This window comes from Haplochromis burtoni, unplaced genomic scaffold, assembly GCF_018398535.1.
Source record: "Haplochromis burtoni strain Fernald_Lab_line unplaced genomic scaffold, NCSU_Asbu1 Contig_40, whole genome shotgun sequence".
In the NCBI taxonomy this organism is placed as follows: domain Eukaryota; kingdom Metazoa; phylum Chordata; class Actinopteri; order Cichliformes; family Cichlidae; genus Haplochromis; species Haplochromis burtoni.
In genome coordinates, this window is record NW_024582401.1 from 376248 (window position 1) to 394988 (window position 18741).

The following is an 18741-nucleotide window of genomic DNA, read 5'->3' on the forward strand; positions in this document are numbered from 1 at the left end:
TCAAATCAAACCTTCAGTTATGAGCAAAAAAAAAAAAGACAAAAGAAAGAAATGCAAGAGGAAACACTAGATGTCCTTTTATTTCCATTTATTCGACTTGGAGACAACTTTTAGTTTTCATCAACATTGACTGTCTGCAGACCTGTGGGGAAAAGAGAGGACACGATTAAGAAAATGTCATCATTACTTCCACGGGTACCTGAGAGTGAGTGAGAAACATGCTTACCTTTGCATGTGGTGACAGGAACGTATGTGACCAGGGTGTACAGTTTGTTGGGGGAATCCTCGTCCTCGTTACGCTTCCTGGACAGCCGTACGCGTATCCTGTACGGGACGTTCCTGTGACACACACACGCGCGCGCACACATAAGAACACCAGGAAGCTAAATGATTAGCTGGGACATTACTAACTGCTACAGTCACAGGATGTTGCCACTCTTATTTCATGCAGTTTTAATTCCTGTGTAATCTTAAGCAATGCATCGAGATATTAAATGACAGCAAACCACAACAGTGAAAAACACCTCCCCTCTCTTCTTCTGTTCATATGCTGAGAAACAGACTAGAAAACCTTCAGATATCCTACTTTCAGCACAGACAGAAATATGGTAACTTCGATTTTTCCCACATAGACGTAAGTGAATCACAAATAACTGAAAGCAATGGAGCCATCAACAAGTTCCCCGACAATCTTGTATTTCTAAGCACAACTTTTGCTCTATGTCCAATAAATCTCAGTTGTGTGCACACAGAAGGCTGACCAACACCTCCACTAGTTCAACTAACCAGTAAAAAAAAAAAAAAAAGAATGACTGAAAAATGGCAACAGCACACCTGAGCACAGAATTTTAATTGAATGTTTCTTACAGCTTTCTTTGTTCTTTTTTGTACAAACCTAACTTGTTAAAGCACACGCTGACATATAGCAGTTCCTAAAGTCACTGTGGTGACAGGAGCTTACTGACAGCCAGTACTGCACACTTTAACCCTTCATATAAATACGCAGGAAAGTAAAAAATGACTTTAAGGTAAGAATAAACACGGACGCAGTGCAAACCACCCATAAAAGCAAATAGGGTGAAGCTGCTGAAATCTGAAGAGGGCACCAGCTCACCTCACACCCTTACTCCACACTGCCTTGTTGAGACGAGTGTCAATGCGGACATCAGGAGTTCCCATTTCCTTCACTGCGAACTTGCGGATCTCCTTGATGGCGCGGGGAGCACGCTTCTTGAAGCTCCTGCAAATGAAAAAGGGACAACTTTAATATGAATACAACAGAAAAGAGCCTGATTAGTATTTCTCAGCATGCCAACACTGGGTGAACAGCAGCACTGAGCAACAGATAACAGTTACTGACAAATTAAATGTATGTGACTTATTCCTATTAGACCTATTCTAGGTAAAATAATTTAAAAATGACCCAGACTGTCCAAGTGTTAGTGTGATTATTATTATTTTTTTTTAAATGATTTTCATCAAACAAATCAGACACTTTAATTTGGAATTTGAAGATCCGTCCGTTCCCCTGATGTTATCTTCTGTACAGCACAAAATACTCAAATTCACCCAATCCTCATGTCCCCTTTTTCTTTGTGGCTGAAGGATCTGTCATTTCTCAGACAAGATTAACAGGTAAAGGGTATTTTGGTTTGTGGAAGTTTTTTTCAAAAATGAAATTCTTTCATTGATCATTTTCTCCCTTTCACTTAAGATTAGCACTTAGAAGCACTGTCTATTCACTGAACAACCTTTGTCTCTAGCTTTTATGTCATTTTGTTTTTTAATAGAGAGGCATTATTAGTTTTTATGTGCGCTGCTTTATTGTGTGCTCAGGAAAACAAGGGGACCCAATATAATTTGAATTTCTAACGTTGATCCTTCTGTGTTCTCTTATATAATACATTTCATGAATTACTAAAATGCTCAGATTTATGTAAAATAAGTTAAAGGACTGATTGCTTTTAGTGCATCCAAACAAAATGTGCTCATGTGCACAGCCGTCTCACACAACAAAGCCACACTGCAGTCGCTTTAATATATTTTAATCTAATCTTCAATCGGTATTTAAACTGTTGTTAATAACTTACTGAGCTTTCTAACATTATATCATTAACAATAAAAGTCATTTTGAGCCAGGAACAATATTCCTGTCACAAGATAGAAGCAGATCAGCTTTTTGGCAAAGTGATTTTTAGGTATCCGTTGTTGATCTGGGTAAAAACTCTCATTGAGATTAAAAGTGTCTTTTTCAACAGATGTGACCAAGAGGACTGCAGAAACTGCAACAAATACAACATAACAGGTCTATAAAGTTGTTTTCAGTGGCCCAAAAGGCCTGGCTTCATAAAAGAGTAAGGTAATTTCTTTATTGTATGACCCCCTTCTTTAATGCAGCTTTATACAGCCTACCACCATAAGCAAATATTTTAAACATACAAACAGATATATCGGAAATCGTTTTTTGGCATAACACCAACAGTACTTACACTCCATGGATGCGCTTGTGGACATTGATGGTGTACTCTCTGGTCACCACCTCGTTGATGGCTGAACGCCCCTTCTTTTTCTCTCCTTTCTTTGTTGGGGCCATCTAGAAAGAAGGGGAAAAGACACGCATACTTAAGTTTGAGTCCGCTTTCAACACAACTTAACACAACCCGAAGAAAAGCCTGACGCTAGCATACAGCTCGCGCTAGCGTTACTTACTCAAGCCAACATGTAGCTTAGATAAGAAAATAAATGACATAAACGTTACAAGAATAACTGTAGTGCTGGTATTATGTTTGAGCTCTGAGTGACAAACACTCCAGCAGTGTGTGGAGAACATGGACAGCCATGCAGCTAGAAACCGCTCCGGTGCTTCTCCTTCGTCGCTTTAAAGTGTCTTTACAAACATTCAGCAACATCAAAATGGTCACATAACAGCAGATACAGTACTAATAAGCATTATTACACGATGGATGAACGTTTCTGTGGCTTTAATAGCATAGGATGGTGCTGGATTGTAGAATTATAGCTTCTGAAAAAATTACTCACCTCGGCTCTTAGCTGAGGCGGAAGTCGGAAGGACTGAGCTAAGGTGGAGGGTTGTGGGTAAAGGAAGCCGGTCCGTTTCGAATGAGGCCCGTTAACAACAAACGTAGAGCTAATGGTTCCTAGCATGAAAAATCCGTATAACTTTAAAGAAGTAGCTTTTATGAAAATTGTTGGCTGTAACATTTGTCTTCTGTCGAGTAATGACTAACAGTTCTTATTAAAGATATCTACGATTCGCATCATATTAGCAAAAGTATTAATCATTGATATGAATAGCTCCTTACTTATCACTGGAAACTCCACTGTAAGAGTCCTGTAACTTTGTCAGCTATTATTACAATACGTTTCTATTAGAACGTTTCTACATTTCAATCGGTCGTGTTTTGAGTGCATTTCAAGAAAATTGTAATACATGTTATGTTTTTCAATACATTTGAAAGCAAACGCACAACACGGTGTTCTTATAATATTCTAACTGTTCCTTACCACATTATCTCTAATACTTTTTCTGTCATCACTTTTGCCGGTAAATTATTATTTCACTCTCAACCTATTTGCACTACTGTTCACGTATGTATTAGCTACCATATAGTATTCCCGAGGTGGCTCAGGAAGTAGAGCCGGTGACCGGTCATTGCCCAATCAGAAGGTTGGTGGGTTGATCCCTGGCTGCTCCAGTCTGCATGCTTAAGTGCCCTTGGGCATTGAATTACGGGTTCTTCAAAATTGAAGTGTGAATTTAACACTGAAAGCACAGGTGTAGAAAATATGTACGTGGATAACTATGACAGACTGTGTTAAGTCCTTTCAGTGTTTAGTAGAAACGTGCAAGTATCAGTCGCTTTACCATTAATATTTGTTTGTAATCATACTCCAAATGTTTCTTTCTGTATATATCCCTTGTATGTTGATAATTGTTTTAAGTGTATACCTTTTATATAATTTTTGATGTTTGTGACTCTACACCCAGTTGCTGTTTTCATTGCACCAAGCAGAGTGGCATCAGAATTTTCCTCTGTATGAACAAAGATTTTATGGCTTATCTTAGTATCTTAGAACTCCACGTTGAAAAAGCTAAAATGCAATTTTAGCATCTAGAATCCAGTTTTTATTAGTCAAAGTTCGATTGTTATTAATAATTACTATCAGCAATTGAACTGCTGTAGATACCTACAACTCTTCTAACATTTCAGGCATCCTAATTGAAACTTTAGTTAACATCCAAATTCTACTGATATGTCTACTTCTAAGAATCTCAGATATACTAGAAAGGTAAAATTAATTATTAAAATCACAGATGGTGACAAATATGTTTAAATAACTTTAAAAAAAAATGTATATCTTTGTTTTCAGTATACATATTTTAAGTATATACTATATCTAACATGGTTATTTTGCACATGTAAAGAAATGTGAAATTAAACAAATTTTTCCACATAATTAAATTAAAAATGGTTGTAATCATTTTTTTCTACTAAAGGAATTGCTGTGCTTATAATTTAAAGATGTGTGTAATCACACAAAATGTCATGTCTACAAGTAAGAATATGTAATTTAACACAATCAAATTTTTACACGAATTTCTACAAAAATCAATACAAATGACAAAATCACTACTACTCATTCATGCCGATTACATTTTTAAAAGCCATATCATATCATACCTCTGTGAACATCAACTACAATGTTGTCCTTGTAAACAGGACAATCGTAACCAGAAGGCAAATAAACTTTAATAGTATCATACACTGTAGCATAAAAATCTTTTCAGGTAATTAAGTCCTGAGTAGTGTATGTTTTTTCGAAGACAGTTTTGTTTTTTAATTTTTTTCATATTTTCCCGATATTAAGGCTTATCTACTTTTTAGTATGACACTGATAAAATGCTAATGCATTAAAAAAAGAGTAGTCATAAGACTTCCTCTGTAGACACATATGGAGACAAACTCATAAACCTATCACCCATGAAGTGGTGGTAATTCTATGCTAAACTCCAGAACTTACCTCAAAAATTTGTTTGCTTGAAGATTTCATCACGTTTGTCCTTATTTGTGAAAATGTCAATATTTATTTTACAGTAAAAAAAAAAAATTACAGCATTGAACCAGATATTACTCGAATATTAGAGACAAGGACAAAAAAAATTTGTAAAAATGTTTTCTGTAAAACCAGAGTCATGGTCAAACTGAAAAATAATGGGAAACTGAGTTCGATGTCTCTGTGTCGATAAAATTACCGATACTGCTTTTCTGCCACTCCTGTTAGTTCTCGAAACCGACCCACACCGTGAGCCACACATTATGTAGCAGATGAATGGTTTCCTCAGTGGGACAGGGTTTCATGAGGTAGTCCTTTCCTTAGTAAGTGGTCCCAATTTTGGAAAATTTTTATTTATTTACGGTATTGTGTTATTGCCAATTTCGTTTTGGCAGAAATTTTCAGTAGAAGTCAAAATGTGAAAACTGGGTGTAGGATAGGCGCTGACCCCGAATGGGTGGAGAAGTGGAATGAGATTTCCTGTCATGGAGCTGGATTGGGTGGTGGATCACGTTGAATCCAGAGCTTTAGGACAAAAGTACTTTGCCCCTTCCTAATCTTTTCAGTCCTTTAAAATTATCCCAGCACACGCATAAGGCAAATCTTGCGTTTTTTGTTTAGCAACTGTCTCCTGATACAACCACATTGTAAAGGTGCACCTTATCCATCTGTGCAAGACTACCGTGACCTTGTTTAGCCGCCTCCATGACAGATTGGAAGTTCAGATTAATGGCTTGTTTTCAGTCATTATTTCCTAAGCAGTACACTGTCTTTTCCTACTGGGAGCGCTTTGGCTCCATCATGGATGATGTGGGCTCGTGAGAAGAGGAATTCCACTCGTTCATGTTCGTGACCTGGTGATCTGCACTCCCTTCAGTTCCTGTAAGAAAGACACTGCCAAACCATTTAAAAGAAACACAAAAAATAAAGCGTGTTTCCACAAACTAAAAGCTTTAACTAATTACATTCAGTGAAGGAATAGCTTGGCAGTGCTTTTTAGTGAGAAATGTTCTTTCAAGTTCCTGCAGGATGTTTCACTGTTGTGAGTCGATAAAATCTGCAGCCAATGCTATAGACTCGGATTCATGTATTATGGTGTAAACAAACAAACAAAAAAAACAGAACAATATTAAGTGTCCCATTATGTCATGGCTGAACAGTCGTTTCATACAAACCAAAAGACCAGTTACAAAAAAAAAAAAATTAAAAAATAATCAACATCTAACCATTTTAATGCACAGTTGTACTAACCAATGCACAACATAGGAAACAAATCTTTGTCAGGCAGGTGAAACTGATCGTTAAAAATCTGCTCTAAAACACTGCAAATCCACAAAAACATGAAGTCATTTTAGGCGTTTTAGATTTCTCATACATGGATAGTTGCACCCCTCCATAGGCTAGTTATCAGTCTATGGAACACATCATGAAAAACAAATAACTGAAAGAGTCATAACATTGCCTTTTTCCCCTCTCGTGACTAAAAAGGCTACGTATGTAACGAAATGAGACAGCGAGAAACAGAGTTAGGAGTGAGAGGAAGTAAAGGCCTAGAAGCATTCACCTCTGATGTGTTTTACTCTCAGGACACACAGACCTCAGGCTGTGCTGTGCTGAGCTTACTACCACTACCAGCTTCAGTAATGTCAGCTGCTGGTGCCGACCCACTGTCCGACCTTTCCGGGGCCGATGCCTGGCCAGCCATGGTCCTTCTGAAGAGACGCATGCTCATCTGCAGGAGTTCATTGTCCACCACAGGTGTGGTGGGGTCATGCTTGGATAGACCCTGAGAAAAAATAGTTAAGAGCTAAGAGTTAAAAGATTTAAGCACATTCATTTAAGATTAATAAACAATATGTTGATCTCAATTTAGGTCTGTAACTGGAGAGCACATACCTTTTCGTTTTTCAACAGTTGCCGGCGGATGGCGAAGTCCCTGCGAGCACACAGGGCCTTGCAGCACGGCCCCAGATTCCTCAATAAACCTGCCCTCTCCACCCGCCTGTTCAGAGCTGCCATATTCAAGGCTCCCAGGTCATGCTCAAAGAGCTTGTCAGCATCTACCAAGATGACGACAACAGAGGTTTAATTTGATGGATCAACAGGAATTTTTAAAAAAGAAGCGTTCAGCTTTATTTCTTCTGGAAGAGGTTGTGAAACTTAGTAAAAGGAGCCTGATCCGCGTCAAGGAGTCAGACAAGCTCTGCTGTTAGCCAGCATGAGTGAAACTGTCTTTGAAGTGGATGTAACTCTGTTACAGTTAGTGAATAAACTCATACAATGTGAAAATGTAACCAAACTGTGAGGTGTGAATTTTAGGCCACTCGAACCTAACATTAGCTGCCACAATGTTCTTGTCATTTAGCCAGCTTATATCAGCTGTCCAGAGACGGAGAGGGTCCCATGTCTAATCTGCTGACAATAACTGCAACAATATCTGGAACACATATGCACATTTAATCACGTTGTCATGTGTTGGATCCCGGCTTCAGTTCGGGAGATGACGCTTGAGGAGAGGAGGAAGGGAATGGCAGTTTATTAAGTTGCCGGTGGCATGCCACTTCATATTTTCAGTCTAGAGGTACAGACATGAATTTAAACGTCCCCTCCACAGTATCCAAAAGCCTACGACTTTTCTTCTCTGGCCTCCAACCTCCAACCACATACGTATTCTGCAGAAAATTGTTTTTTTCCTTTAATGAGATTTGACTGTTGACTCAATACATCCAGTTTTTATGTCCCCAACTCACCTTTGGGATCGTCCAGCTCAGACTTGCACACTTCTTTGACTTGTTCCAGGAGTTCTGGGCCAGCAAGTCTCTTGGATATGCCTGCCCTAAGAAGCACCGCCCCTGGGGTGAAGCGGAGCAAGGCTGCCCCCGCTGCCCGCGGTTCCTGTTTCTGCTTGGGCATCAGGCTGGACCAGTCCACATCTATCACATCCAGAGGACCTGTCGGCACACGACAAAGGCAGAGGCTTCATTTGTTAAAGATCACCAGAGAAAATTCCACTGAATACTTTGCATTTTCTCAATTGTTATTAATTGTAGAGTTGATGAACTTCAGGCCTGTCAGAATTCAAGACAATCAAATAAAAATAAAGAAATAAAGAGGGGAGAGAAACTGACGACACACTTTCATGTGTGTATGTATTATCCACAGAATGTCTTTATTGTACCTGTGATTTTCTCTTCTTCTTGCTGATCTTCTTTTTTCTGGCTGTCAGCCAGAATTTCATCCAGCTCATCATCGCTGATAGGTTCGTACTCCTCGCCAACAGATGCCATAGACTGGACATCGTCTTCCTTCCCATCATCCTCTCCTAAAACCACCACACACAGTTTTCTTAAAATCCTTGTAGGAAAAACAGGAAAGGAAAAAAACCCCATTTATGCACATTTTTATCTTCTTACCATCGATGCTGTCTGCCTTCTCCACCTCCCGTTGATCTCCAGTTAGATGGGGACTGTTGCTTGGTTTCTCGGGCTCTGGAGGACTGAAAGCTTCTCTGGGCAGCATAGGCTCGTAATCCATCCTGTCTTGTCTCATCATGTCTCCTCGCAAGTCTCCTCTGATGTCCCCTCGTACTGGAGCCCTGGGGTCCCCGTGGGGCGTGATATCCATCATCATCAACCTTTCCCTCTCTCGGTCAACACCTCGGTCAACACCTCGGTCACCTCGACTGTCTCTCTCCCGTTCTCTCTCCCTTTCCCGTTCATGCTGCTGGATGAGTCCTTCGGGGAGTAAGCGTTCCCTGTCCCGGATGTCCCGCTCCCTAAGGAGAGGTTCGCGACCAGGACGCATCAGCAGGGGCTCCCGCCCCCGGCTTGGCCATTCAGGCTCCCATTCTCTTGATGGTGGTTGTTGTAGTTGCTGTTGTAGAAGCAGAGGCTGCTGCTGTTGCTGCTGAGGTCGGAGGTCCTTGCGTTCTCTCTCCCTCTCTCTTTCCCTCTCCCGTTCAAACGGCTCCCTTTCCCTTTCTCGACTGTCGTAGGAGCCGGCACGGGACCTGGACCTGGCCTGCCTCTCAGAATCAGGAGAGCTGCGTCGGGAGCTGTGGCTGCGAGAATCCTGCCGGTCTAAATTAAAAAAATAAATCAATAAATAAATCAACATAGGTCAAATTCAGAGTGATCCTGGTAGTACAGGATGTGTGCAATTCTGTGTCACGTTCAGGATTCAGGTGAGGCTTTTACCTGATGAGGTGCTACGGCTGGGCTCTCCTCTCCTCAGCTGATCAATCCGGGACTTCCTCTCAGAGCACGGAGGGTCATTCGCCGCCGGCCTCTCGCGGTCTCGCTCCCTCTCCCGTTCCCTCTCTCGCTCCCGCTCTCTTTCCCGGTCCCGAGAGTTGGTGCCTTGAAGTATGCCCCGGCGCGATCGTGGGCCCTGGGGATCTTCTCTGTGGGCTGACTCGTTAGAGGGTGAACGCAGGCGTCGAGACGATGTCCGACTCTGGTTGCTCCCCATGCTGCTGCTGCGCGTCTGCTCTGGTGGGGGTTTGCGGAGCAGCGGTTGGGACATCAGAGGCTGCGGAGGCAAAGTCTGCAGCAGCATTGGAGGATCCTGGGAGAGCAGAGGTGCAATGGGTGGTGGATTACCCCGGCCCATCCTGGGGCCTCCACCTCTCCTGAGAGGTTCAGCAGGAGCCCTATCAGCAGAAACCAAAGGAGCAAGTGTTTCCAGCGAGCCTCCCCGGTCTGTCACCTCCTCATCTGACCAGTCACTGAAATTGTCCATTTTGGAGAGAGGAGAGCGCTCTGTATTCCCTCCAGCGCCTCGCTGATCAGGTCTCATTGAGGGCGGCGGTGTCCGAGGACCCCTCTTTCTCTTACTGTGTGGCAGGTAGGTTGAAGTTTCCTCCTCGGATGCTTCAGACTCCGCCCCTCGCGATCGCTTCCTCTTTCGCTCTAGAGCTTTCTTCTTTGCCCCTTTCCTGGGAGAATGTAAGGGTGGAGGCACGTCTGCAGAAGCCCCAGATGGGGGCTCGGGGTTGAATCGGTCCCCTGCAGCAGCCAGGGCGCTGCCAGCGACAGTCTCTTCGTCTTTGCGACCCTTCTTCAAGCCCTTCCTCTGTGACTTTGTCTTCTTTTTCCCCTCCTCATGCAACTGGGAACCACTGGTTTCTCTGTCTTCAGTGGCAGCGGCAAGGGGTAGATGCGGAGGTGGTGTAGGATCTCTGCCTCTGGTACGCAAGTCAGAAGGTGCGTCTGAGAGGTGCTCTCCACGCCTGTCGGCCCCTCTGCTTCGTTCCCCACGAGGCTCCAGGTCCTCGTGGCGACCGCGTGCTTCCCTTTTGTCCCCGACTACCCTGCGGTCCTCATCCTTCCAGTGAGTGGGCTTGTCATCGGATGCGGCAGTTCTCGGCGGCGATCGTAACAGCGGCTCCTGGGGCCGTACCACCTGGCTCAGCAGACGATGCTTGTCCCCATCTGTGTGTCACATAAACACGTTCAGCACTTTTAAAGCATTGGAGTCAAGTACAGAAGTTTTTCCTTGGAGGTATCGGCTGAAAATGCAGTGAAAGGAAAATCTAACCTAAAGGAGAACTTTGACATGAAAGCTCTTTCATTTTCTTTTCACTTGACAGCCAGTGACTCCAAAGCACCAGCACATTTTACAAAGAGAAATGAAACTTCAAAGTGTTTACACAGAGCACACACGTTTACAGAAGGATGTGTATAAAAGTGCAACCCCCCATTAAAATATAAGTGTGCCCTTTCAAAAAGAATTTCCCTACTGTCAGATGGAGGCAGACACACTGGGCTGGGGAGGAGGGGCTGAGGGTGGAGCTTGGCCTGCCCTCGGCCAATCGGGCGCTCACTTTTATCTTCGGCACTATTGTAGTCGTCGCTGTCTGCTGGACTGAGGTCCAGTGTCGTTCGCTTAGGAGAGGATCGGGGACTCTGGCTGCTATCCATCCTGGGCCTCTTACGACTAGAAGGAGAGGACATTATAATAAGCGCAGATCAGTATTTGGAGATTAGCACGATAACGGCTACATAAAACTAAATCTGAACATTCAGGAAACTTTACTTTGTAAATAATTGCTGGATTATGTGCGGATGACTATTTAAAAAAGTCGCACAAATACACGGATTAAAAACTGACACATGCCTCAACTTGCGATCATCCCGGCTGTCTCGAACCGGCCGTTCATCCCTGGCGTCGTCTCTCCTCTCCCGCCTCTCCTCCCTTCCCCTCTCTCGGGCCTCCCATTCCCGCAGTCTCTCCCGCTCGCGCTGTTCTCTCTCCCGTTCTCTCTCTTTCCTCTCCCTCTCTCTCTCCCGCTCCTCGCGCTCCCTTTCCCTCTCTCGCTCTCGCTCCCTCTCCCTTTCTCGCTCTCGTTCTCTCTCCCTGGCTCGCTCCCGCTCCCTCTCCGCCTCCCTCTCCTTCTCCCGCTCCTTTTCCCTCTCTCTCTCCCGCTCTCTCTCCTTCTCTTTCTCTCTCTCCCGCTCCCTTTCCCGCTCCCTCTCCCGTTCGCGAGTCCTGTCGTCTCTCCTGTCTTCAGCTCTCTCAGTCCTGCGCTCGTCCCTCCTCTCGTCCCTCTCAGACTCCTCCAGCCTCCCCTGGTGTCTGCTTGGAGAAGCTGCCCTTTGGTCTGTTAAACAGAGAAACCAGCCATGAATAACTACACACTCACTTTAACGAAGGAAATCATGTGCGGGCTTCTAATCTTCACCTCTTTCGCGGTTGTCTCTGCGATCCCGCTCTCCATGTCCTCCTCTCCTGTCATACGAGGGGTCTCTGGTCTGCTCCCCTCTTCTCTCACACTCGTAGCGATCTCGGTCTGACACCCTGTCAGAGCTTCTTTCATTGGCACTGCGATCTGTGCTCCTCTCCACACTCCGTTCACGAACGGCACTGCTCCGCGATTCCCAGTTGTCATGGCTGCTTTCCAGTTGGGAACCCCGAGAGTTTCTGTTGGAGCCTAACAGAAGGAAAAATGAGAAAATGGGTTGACATATATTTCAAGACAGTCACCCAAAAAGACTAAGAGGGAAAACAATTACCATCAAATTTGGGATACAGTGAAGATTTTAGCTAGCATTTCTGCTTTTCCTTTGCGTAAAAAAGATTTCTGCAGATCCTTCCAATCTTTTATTGATCATGGGACGCAGAAATCTCCAGTCATCTTTTCACTCTCAATTATTTTGTTAATTTCCCTCATTAGATATGAGATGTTCCAGCAGCTTATTATCAAAATGTCTCGTCTTTTGTTGCCGCACACACACACTCTCAAAACTCACAGCAGTATTTCAAATTCATTCTTTAAAAAGACTGAAAATAATCACTTTGCTTTTATTTACTTGCCTTTCTCAGGTATGTCATTAGCGCGTCCTCTACCTCGTCCATTCCTATCAGCTCTGTCCGTCCTGCTCTCAGTCCTTGCTTCTCCTCTGCCTCCATCGTCACGTCCATGCCCTCTCCCGTAGCTCCTGTCATCCTGAGTCAGGTCCTCCTTCCTGTGTGCATCAATCCTCTCCCTCTCTCTGTCTCTTTCCTTTTCTCGCTCCCTCTCCTTTTCCCGGTCCTTCTCTCGCTCCCGTTCGCGGTCTCGACTGGAGCAGGTCTCCACCCTGCTCTCTCTCAAGTCCTTCACATCCCTGCTATCACGAGAATCTCGAGTTGGTTCCCTTCCTCGGTCACGAGCGTCCCGTCGGTCACGAGCATCTCGAGCGTCCCGGTCGTCACGGGCATCCCGGGGGATCTGTTCAGAGTCATAGTCCCGGTCGTCACGGATGCTGTCCTTCTCTCGTTTGCTGTGACTATCTGTGTGGAGAAAAGACAAATAGCTTAATAGCAGATAAATTTACATTTTTTTAATTGACAGCCTATATTTTAAAGCAAGGCTCCAGCCAACAGACTGATAAATAGAAATCCAGTAATGGAAGATGACGATACCATCTCTGCGCTCATGTCTGCGGTCCTGGATGGGAGGACTCCTCTCTCTGTCGCCACGACTCCTCTCGCGGCCCCTGGAGTGGCGCCGGCTGGGGCTCAACCTGTCAGACCGCCGATGGGGTGACGAGGTGTCATGAGAAGCAGGAGGCGAACGAGAGCGCCGGGAGCTCTGAGGTGAGGAGGCGGAGGCCTGAGCGGTGGCGCTTCTGTGGTAGATGGGGGAAGAAGAACGACGGCGTCGAGGAGAGGGAGAGTGCCGCTGGGCAGAGGAACCGGAGTGGGACGAAGGCGAGCGGTGACGGGGAGGAGTGGGGCTGCGTTGGTGGCGTGGAGGAGAAGGAGACCTGCAGTGACAAAAGGTTATTTCCTCTTGGCTGTCATGATCAAATATTTACCCAACTGTGAAGAAAGAAGTACAGGTGAGTGATCCTGCAATGTCTACAGCCCTGGAAAAAAAGGTTTCTGTGTGCTCACCTGTGAGGAGGGGATGCCAAGATAGAAGCCTTATGGGAGGAAGCTTTAGGAGAGGTAGATTTCTTCCTGGCTGAGGGCGACGCACCCCTGGAGGGAGATGACACACTACCAGAACGCTCCTCTGATGTCACAGACCTCTTGGCCTTGTGGGAACTGTCAGATCTGTCTCTTCAAACAAAAAGGTGACATTATAAAGAGCGAGCACTGGAAGTTGAAAAGGATAACTCAGGATAACTGTGAATATGACTCAACGAATTAAAAACATACACACGCTGCAGGATGCACTAAATCCCCACTTTACCTGCGTTTTTCCTTCTTCTCTTTGTGTTTTTCTGCATCTCGTCCACGATCCTTACCCTCCTTCTGCTTCTCGTCAGACTTCTCCTTATTTTTGTGCTTGCCTTTGTGTTTTTTCCCGACCACGGGCAGGTCCAGAGGGACCGGTGGAGGGGGACTGGGGGTACGGGGCCCTTTCTTCTTGCTGTGGCTTCCTTTCGAAGACCTGGTCAAAGAATGACGGAAAATATTTATCAGAACCTCATCAAATCTGTAGGTCTCATATTTTGTTTTTCTTCCCTACCTGGTAGTTTCTAAAACAGGTGAGGATATTGATGCCTTCTTTTCTTTCTTCCCCGAGCCCAGCCCTTTGTTTCCCCGTTTATGTTTTGGCGAGCCACTGGACTTTCTGGATGAGGGTGAATCTTTGGAGCTTAACTGCTCAGGGGAAGCCTGAAGGACAAATGTGACAGATCAAGCTAAAATTCAGATGACAACCACCCTTGCAGACAGCTACTTCAATGGGGGAAGTGAGCTGTGCTAATACTTTTGAAATCCAGAGGTCACGTATTGAAATAATCAAAGCATCTCATCGCTTACCTTTGGCAAGGCTGTGGTTCTGGCTTTCGTCGGAGTTTCGTCTTTCTTGATGACAATTTCTTCTCTCTTCTCCAAGTTTTCCTGCTCTAATTTCATTAGTTCACGCTGAATCTTTTGACGCTTCATCTCTAGGGATAGCTCATAGTCGTAATCACCGATATCAGAGTCTGAAAATTAATGGAAAAAAACCCCAAAACAAAACAGTAAAATTGGAATGGAGAAGAGGGTTTCAATCCACAACATCAAAATGGTATTTACAAATAAATGTGTCAATTTCCCTTTAAACGTCATCAAAACAAAACACCGAACCTTCACGATTGGTTTCCCACTCTGTGGGTTCTTCTTCACTGCCTGGGGTACGCTCCTTTGTTATCTTTATATCCTCCTTCTCTCTGTGTCGGCCTCTGGAGGACTCTCTCTGCTACAGTAGCACACACAAACAAACCGTTTTGCACAATGTACTAAAATTTCCAAAGTGATTTCAAATCTAAACTAGATTCTTCATTCAGAAATGCGTTATTATCAAAGACCAAAAGAGCAGAGGACTCACTCTTACTGTGGGGGACGAGGGCTCATCTAGGTCTCGTTTCAGGTTTTCTGCTTCAACATCCTGTCTTTTATTTTTCATCCTCTCCCGCAGATCACCTGTGGGCCTCTCGGTTGACCTGTTTCATTAACGCAGAGATTAGAAAAACACATGCACAAAGGTCGATTTGATTTTAAAAGCAACACTCAATACAAATTCAATAACCGCAGCCATCTTACCGGCTAAAGCTAAATCCTTTGCCTCGTGGCTGAGTTCCATGTGTGTAGCGACAAGTGTTGCCGTAACTGCAATTCCCAGTCTTCAGCCAATTTCTACAGTGACTCTAAAAAAAAGAAAAACAACAACAAAAAAACAAAACACAGATGAGCCAGGCCAAAGAAGAAACAGAGCACTGTGCCATATTAATTCAAAGACACAGAGACTTGGAGATTTCCCCCTGGAGGGGGAAAACCCTCTCTGACCTCTGGGTTATACATACATCAGCAGCATTACTCCCAGTGCTGGGTCCAAGCCTTTCAAACACACTTGGCCTGCGGGACGGAGCAGCGGGGTTGGTGCTGCTGCTGGTTGTGGTGCTGCTGCTGCTGCTGCTGTCAGATATGGTTTTTGAATTTTCCACTGTTACCTTCCGCCTGATCTTGGACATTCTGCAGGACTGCAAATATGACAAACAACGCTCAGTGAACTCTCTTTAATCATCTGCATGTTTACAACTTGGCACTTTAGAAAAAAAATGACTTAAAAAGAAAAGAAAACAAAAAACAAAGCAAGTCTGGCAGGAAACTTTCTTTGCAGTGCGATTCCCTCAAACTCCCTGAATTAATTCATTCCCTACAACCGATCTTAAACTGCAACCGAAAACCCATTTCTCACTGTTACTGTTGCAACCGTTTGATAATCACATGGCCTACCCGGATGCTTTAGTACTCCTGTGCATAATGGAGCATCCAAAACATAAACACATGCAAATATCTGCCGTCAGTGCAGCTGCTCTGCGCTAACTTATAGCGAGCAACAACGCATGCTACCTTTAAGTAAGCTGAAGTTCCCCGTTAACTACAAGAACTGAGTGCTGTTTACCATCTTTAACTAACCAGGATGCTTCTGAAATTCAAAAAGCGTCGTAGATTAACACTAATTATTCTGCATATCTCATACTAGAATAAAACAAGCGAATGCAGGCTAATGCTAAAGTTAACTGTGTCATGTTTTATCTCAGCGCGGGGCCTATCTTAGCCTGCTCCAGTAGCCTGCATGCTAATCTGTAAATGAAAACACGGTCTCACCCAAGATATTTTTTCGGTGTCACACCTACTTTAATCAGGCTGGCGGATTTAGCACTTGTAAAAAAAATTACAAGGCTTATTCTTTAAAAGCAAAGGCAGAAACTGCCCTGGGTGCCTTCATATTGGCGGAGAGTGCGCGTCATAGCTCCTTCTTCTTTTGTGGTTTGTGAATGAGGAACTCGACCTCCGCGGCGATGCATTTACCGCCACCGCCTGTTCATGTGTACAGCTTTTAATTACATTTTTCCCCAGTTCCTCTGCGTTGGCTTACACACATACACAAGATATAAATCTTGAAAGATGGCCCATTGAGACCTAGCTGCCGGGAAAACTTGTTTTGTAAATGTAGCAGAAAAAACATTATATTTCAATACTGGCTTATTGATGCCGAAACTTTTCAACACAGTCATCTCTGGTGACATCTGGTGGCCAAAAATATGAAGAACAGCTTGAATTTACAAAATAAAGTGTACTGCTTCATTATGACTGTCTGATATTGGTCCACCTCGTGTTGCTTTGAACATGTATTTTTTTGGGGTGAAAAAATTATGTCTATTTTTTTAATAAATAAATTTGATCAATAAACTTTCCATTTTTAAGCATGTGCCATGGTGTGGTCTTTCTTTGCTTGTAACTTCTTGCTGTTTGTAAATACAATAGATGAAAAATACATATAATATACATATAATAATGTATAACATATTAAGGAGTATGCTTCTGCTGTGAGGTCCTGCCTCCATGTACTTATGCAATTAATCACTGGACAGCTGGCCAGGTAGGTTTCTAAATATTATTATTATATTTTTCTTATACATATTTTTGACCTGGGAGTAGAATTGATTGTGAACTGTAAAGGGAAAATGTTTATGAACTTGTAAAGTAAAAACATGATGCATTTAAGGTTGTCCTGTTTGGTTTTTATTTAGAAAGAGAATTTGTTCCACTGTGCGATGGTCAAGTCTGTTTCTTTTCTTGGAGATAATTTCTCCTGTCTTACAGAAAATCCTCTAACATGGAACAGACTGAAGAAGAGGCTGGAGTGCACAGAAACTGCAATGGAAGTTGGTAGAGATACAGGTGCGGACATTTGGGAGGACATTAGAAAATAAACTTGAATCACAAGAGACCTTTCCAGACATTTAATTCAGTCTCAAAAGTCCCGGACAGATGCTAAATCAGTTCATTTGTTTGAGGGAAGGGGAGAGGAAGTTGCTTAGACTGCCTCGGGGTGATTTTTCTGGAACATTCGTTATCATTGACTTTGCTCCGGAGATTTAGAGTTTACACAGACACGATTACATAACCTGGCATTCAAGCTATGACCACACCACTTAAGTATGATTTGAACAGTGAGGCTTGTACAAACGTGTTTTATTATTGTAGTCATCTTGACCAAAAAAAGTTCTCACATTAAAAAAAATGTGATTAACACACTTTGTCAGAAAAAACAAAGTTCATCCTAAAACAAATTTCTCTGGAAACTATGAGGAAAATAAAACTAAAAGGACACACCCTATATTAATATACGCCCTGGTTTTATGGCTTCGAGATATCTATTTTCTTATAAAGTCTTTGGCAAGAAAATGAGCAGGTTTTACAAGTCTTTTTGTAAACTGTGAGATTTAATGATGTTGTGTACTGTTAAAAAAAAAGTGGTTGAAACACTGTAAAACACTGAGCGAAGGCCATTGTGTGTGATATTTGTTTTGAATTCAATTCAGCTGCTAAAGAAAATTGCTAAAGTTTTCTATAACCAAGAGTCTTTGACTGGAATACTGAAATGAGCTCCTTTGTGATTTAAATATAAACTAACAGATCTTTGTAATTATTTTGTCTGAATTATTGGTCAGACATAACCTCTGCAGACTATAAACTGTATAGTGTGAATAAATATTTCACAACACACAGTTTTACCTTTGTCGCATACAGTGATGAATTATGCCACTGAGACCTCGAAAGCTACGATATAGGAACGCATTTTCATTGCATGTGTTGCCTTTATAATATTGTATTATCACCACAGGACCTGTACATTGTATTGCAATAAAAATGTTTTTCTGAATTTCTTAGAATGGAAGCTTTGAAACAAGACAGAGGAGATAAACTCAAACTCTGAAGTGCCTTTTAAAGAAGACAATTTGTACCAATTATACTTTACTCTCAGATCTATTATAAAGGTGCTGCTTTTGGGAGTGAGTCAAACATGAAGGTCATATCTGCATGTTTAGATGTAGGATTAATATTGGAATAATACTGGATTTTTAGCATAACCCCTGTTCCTTTGTATTCGTATTCTTATTCCAATTCATTCTATTTATCCCTTTTGTATACTCTGTATTAGGGGTGGGCGGTATAAACGGAATAGGGTAGAAACGATATAAATTTGGCCAACGGTGGAGATTTTAGAGTAAGTAAGGTTAGGGTTTTATTGTTTTTAGCGTTTTAGGCTGGGAGTTGCTCACAGTAAACCAGTGGCACCAAACTTGGCAAGAGGTTTGAATTAGGGGTGGGTGGTATATACGGTAGAAACTATATAAATTTGGCCAACGGTAGAGACCGCGATAGCGCAATCATTTT

General features: G+C 43.1%; 2 protein-coding genes across 4 annotated transcripts; both read right to left on the reverse strand.

The window, feature by feature from the left end:
* Positions 1–52: 52 nt before the first annotated feature.
* On the reverse strand, positions 53–3166 carry rpl31 (ribosomal protein L31). The gene is made up of 5 exons (XM_005920056.3): positions 3040–3166; positions 2490–2593; positions 1115–1240; positions 227–339; positions 53–142 (listed from the first exon to the last, which is right to left on the reverse strand). The coding sequence occupies exons 1-5, from the start codon at positions 3163–3165 to the stop codon at positions 111–113; spliced, it is 501 nt and encodes a 166-aa protein (XP_005920118.3). The 5' UTR covers position 3166; the 3' UTR covers positions 53–110.
* A 2980-nt stretch (positions 3167–6146) lies between these two features.
* On the reverse strand, positions 6147–16356 carry zc3h13 (zinc finger CCCH-type containing 13). 3 transcript variants are annotated; one of them, XM_014332934.2, is made up of 20 exons: positions 16194–16356; positions 15357–15533; positions 15097–15200; positions 14882–14996; positions 14641–14752; positions 14332–14498; positions 14036–14184; positions 13757–13957; positions 13456–13623; positions 12982–13325; positions 12391–12849; positions 11759–12007; positions 11194–11677; positions 10817–11013; positions 9273–10508; positions 8490–9155; positions 8255–8398; positions 7827–8027; positions 6973–7136; positions 6147–6862 (listed from the first exon to the last, which is right to left on the reverse strand). In XM_014332934.2, the coding sequence occupies exons 2-20, from the start codon at positions 15522–15524 to the stop codon at positions 6659–6661; spliced, it is 5532 nt and encodes a 1843-aa protein (XP_014188420.1). In that variant the 5' UTR covers positions 15525–15533; positions 16194–16356; the 3' UTR covers positions 6147–6658. The 3 variants fall into 3 exon arrangements, with proteins under 3 accessions (XP_014188420.1, XP_042075853.1, XP_042075852.1); XM_042219919.1 differs by having other exon boundaries at positions 13456–13617; positions 16165–16332; XM_042219918.1 differs by having other exon boundaries at positions 16165–16332.
* Between the last annotated feature and the right edge of the window lie 2385 nt (positions 16357–18741).

Coding starts and splice junctions, on each gene's coding strand:
- rpl31 (XM_005920056.3), bottom strand. CDS start 3,165: ATGCTAGGAACCATTAGCTCTACGTTTGTTGTTAACGGGCCTCATTCG. Junction 340..1,114: donor GTGTGGAGTAAGGGTGTGAG/GTGAGCTGGTGC, acceptor TGTGTGTCACAG/GAACGTCCCGTACAGGATAC. Junction 143..226: donor TCCTGTCACCACATGCAAAG/GTAAGCATGTTT, acceptor TTTTCCCCACAG/GTCTGCAGACAGTCAATGTT.
- zc3h13 (XM_014332934.2), bottom strand. CDS start 15,524: ATGTCCAAGATCAGGCGGAAGGTAACAGTGGAAAATTCAAAAACCATA. Junction 13,624..13,756: donor GAGAAGAAGGAAAAACGCAG/GTAAAGTGGGGA, acceptor TTTTGTTTGAAG/AGACAGATCTGACAGTTCCC. Junction 8,399..8,489: donor GAAGGCAGACAGCATCGATG/GTAAGAAGATAA, acceptor TGGTGGTTTTAG/GAGAGGATGATGGGAAGGAA.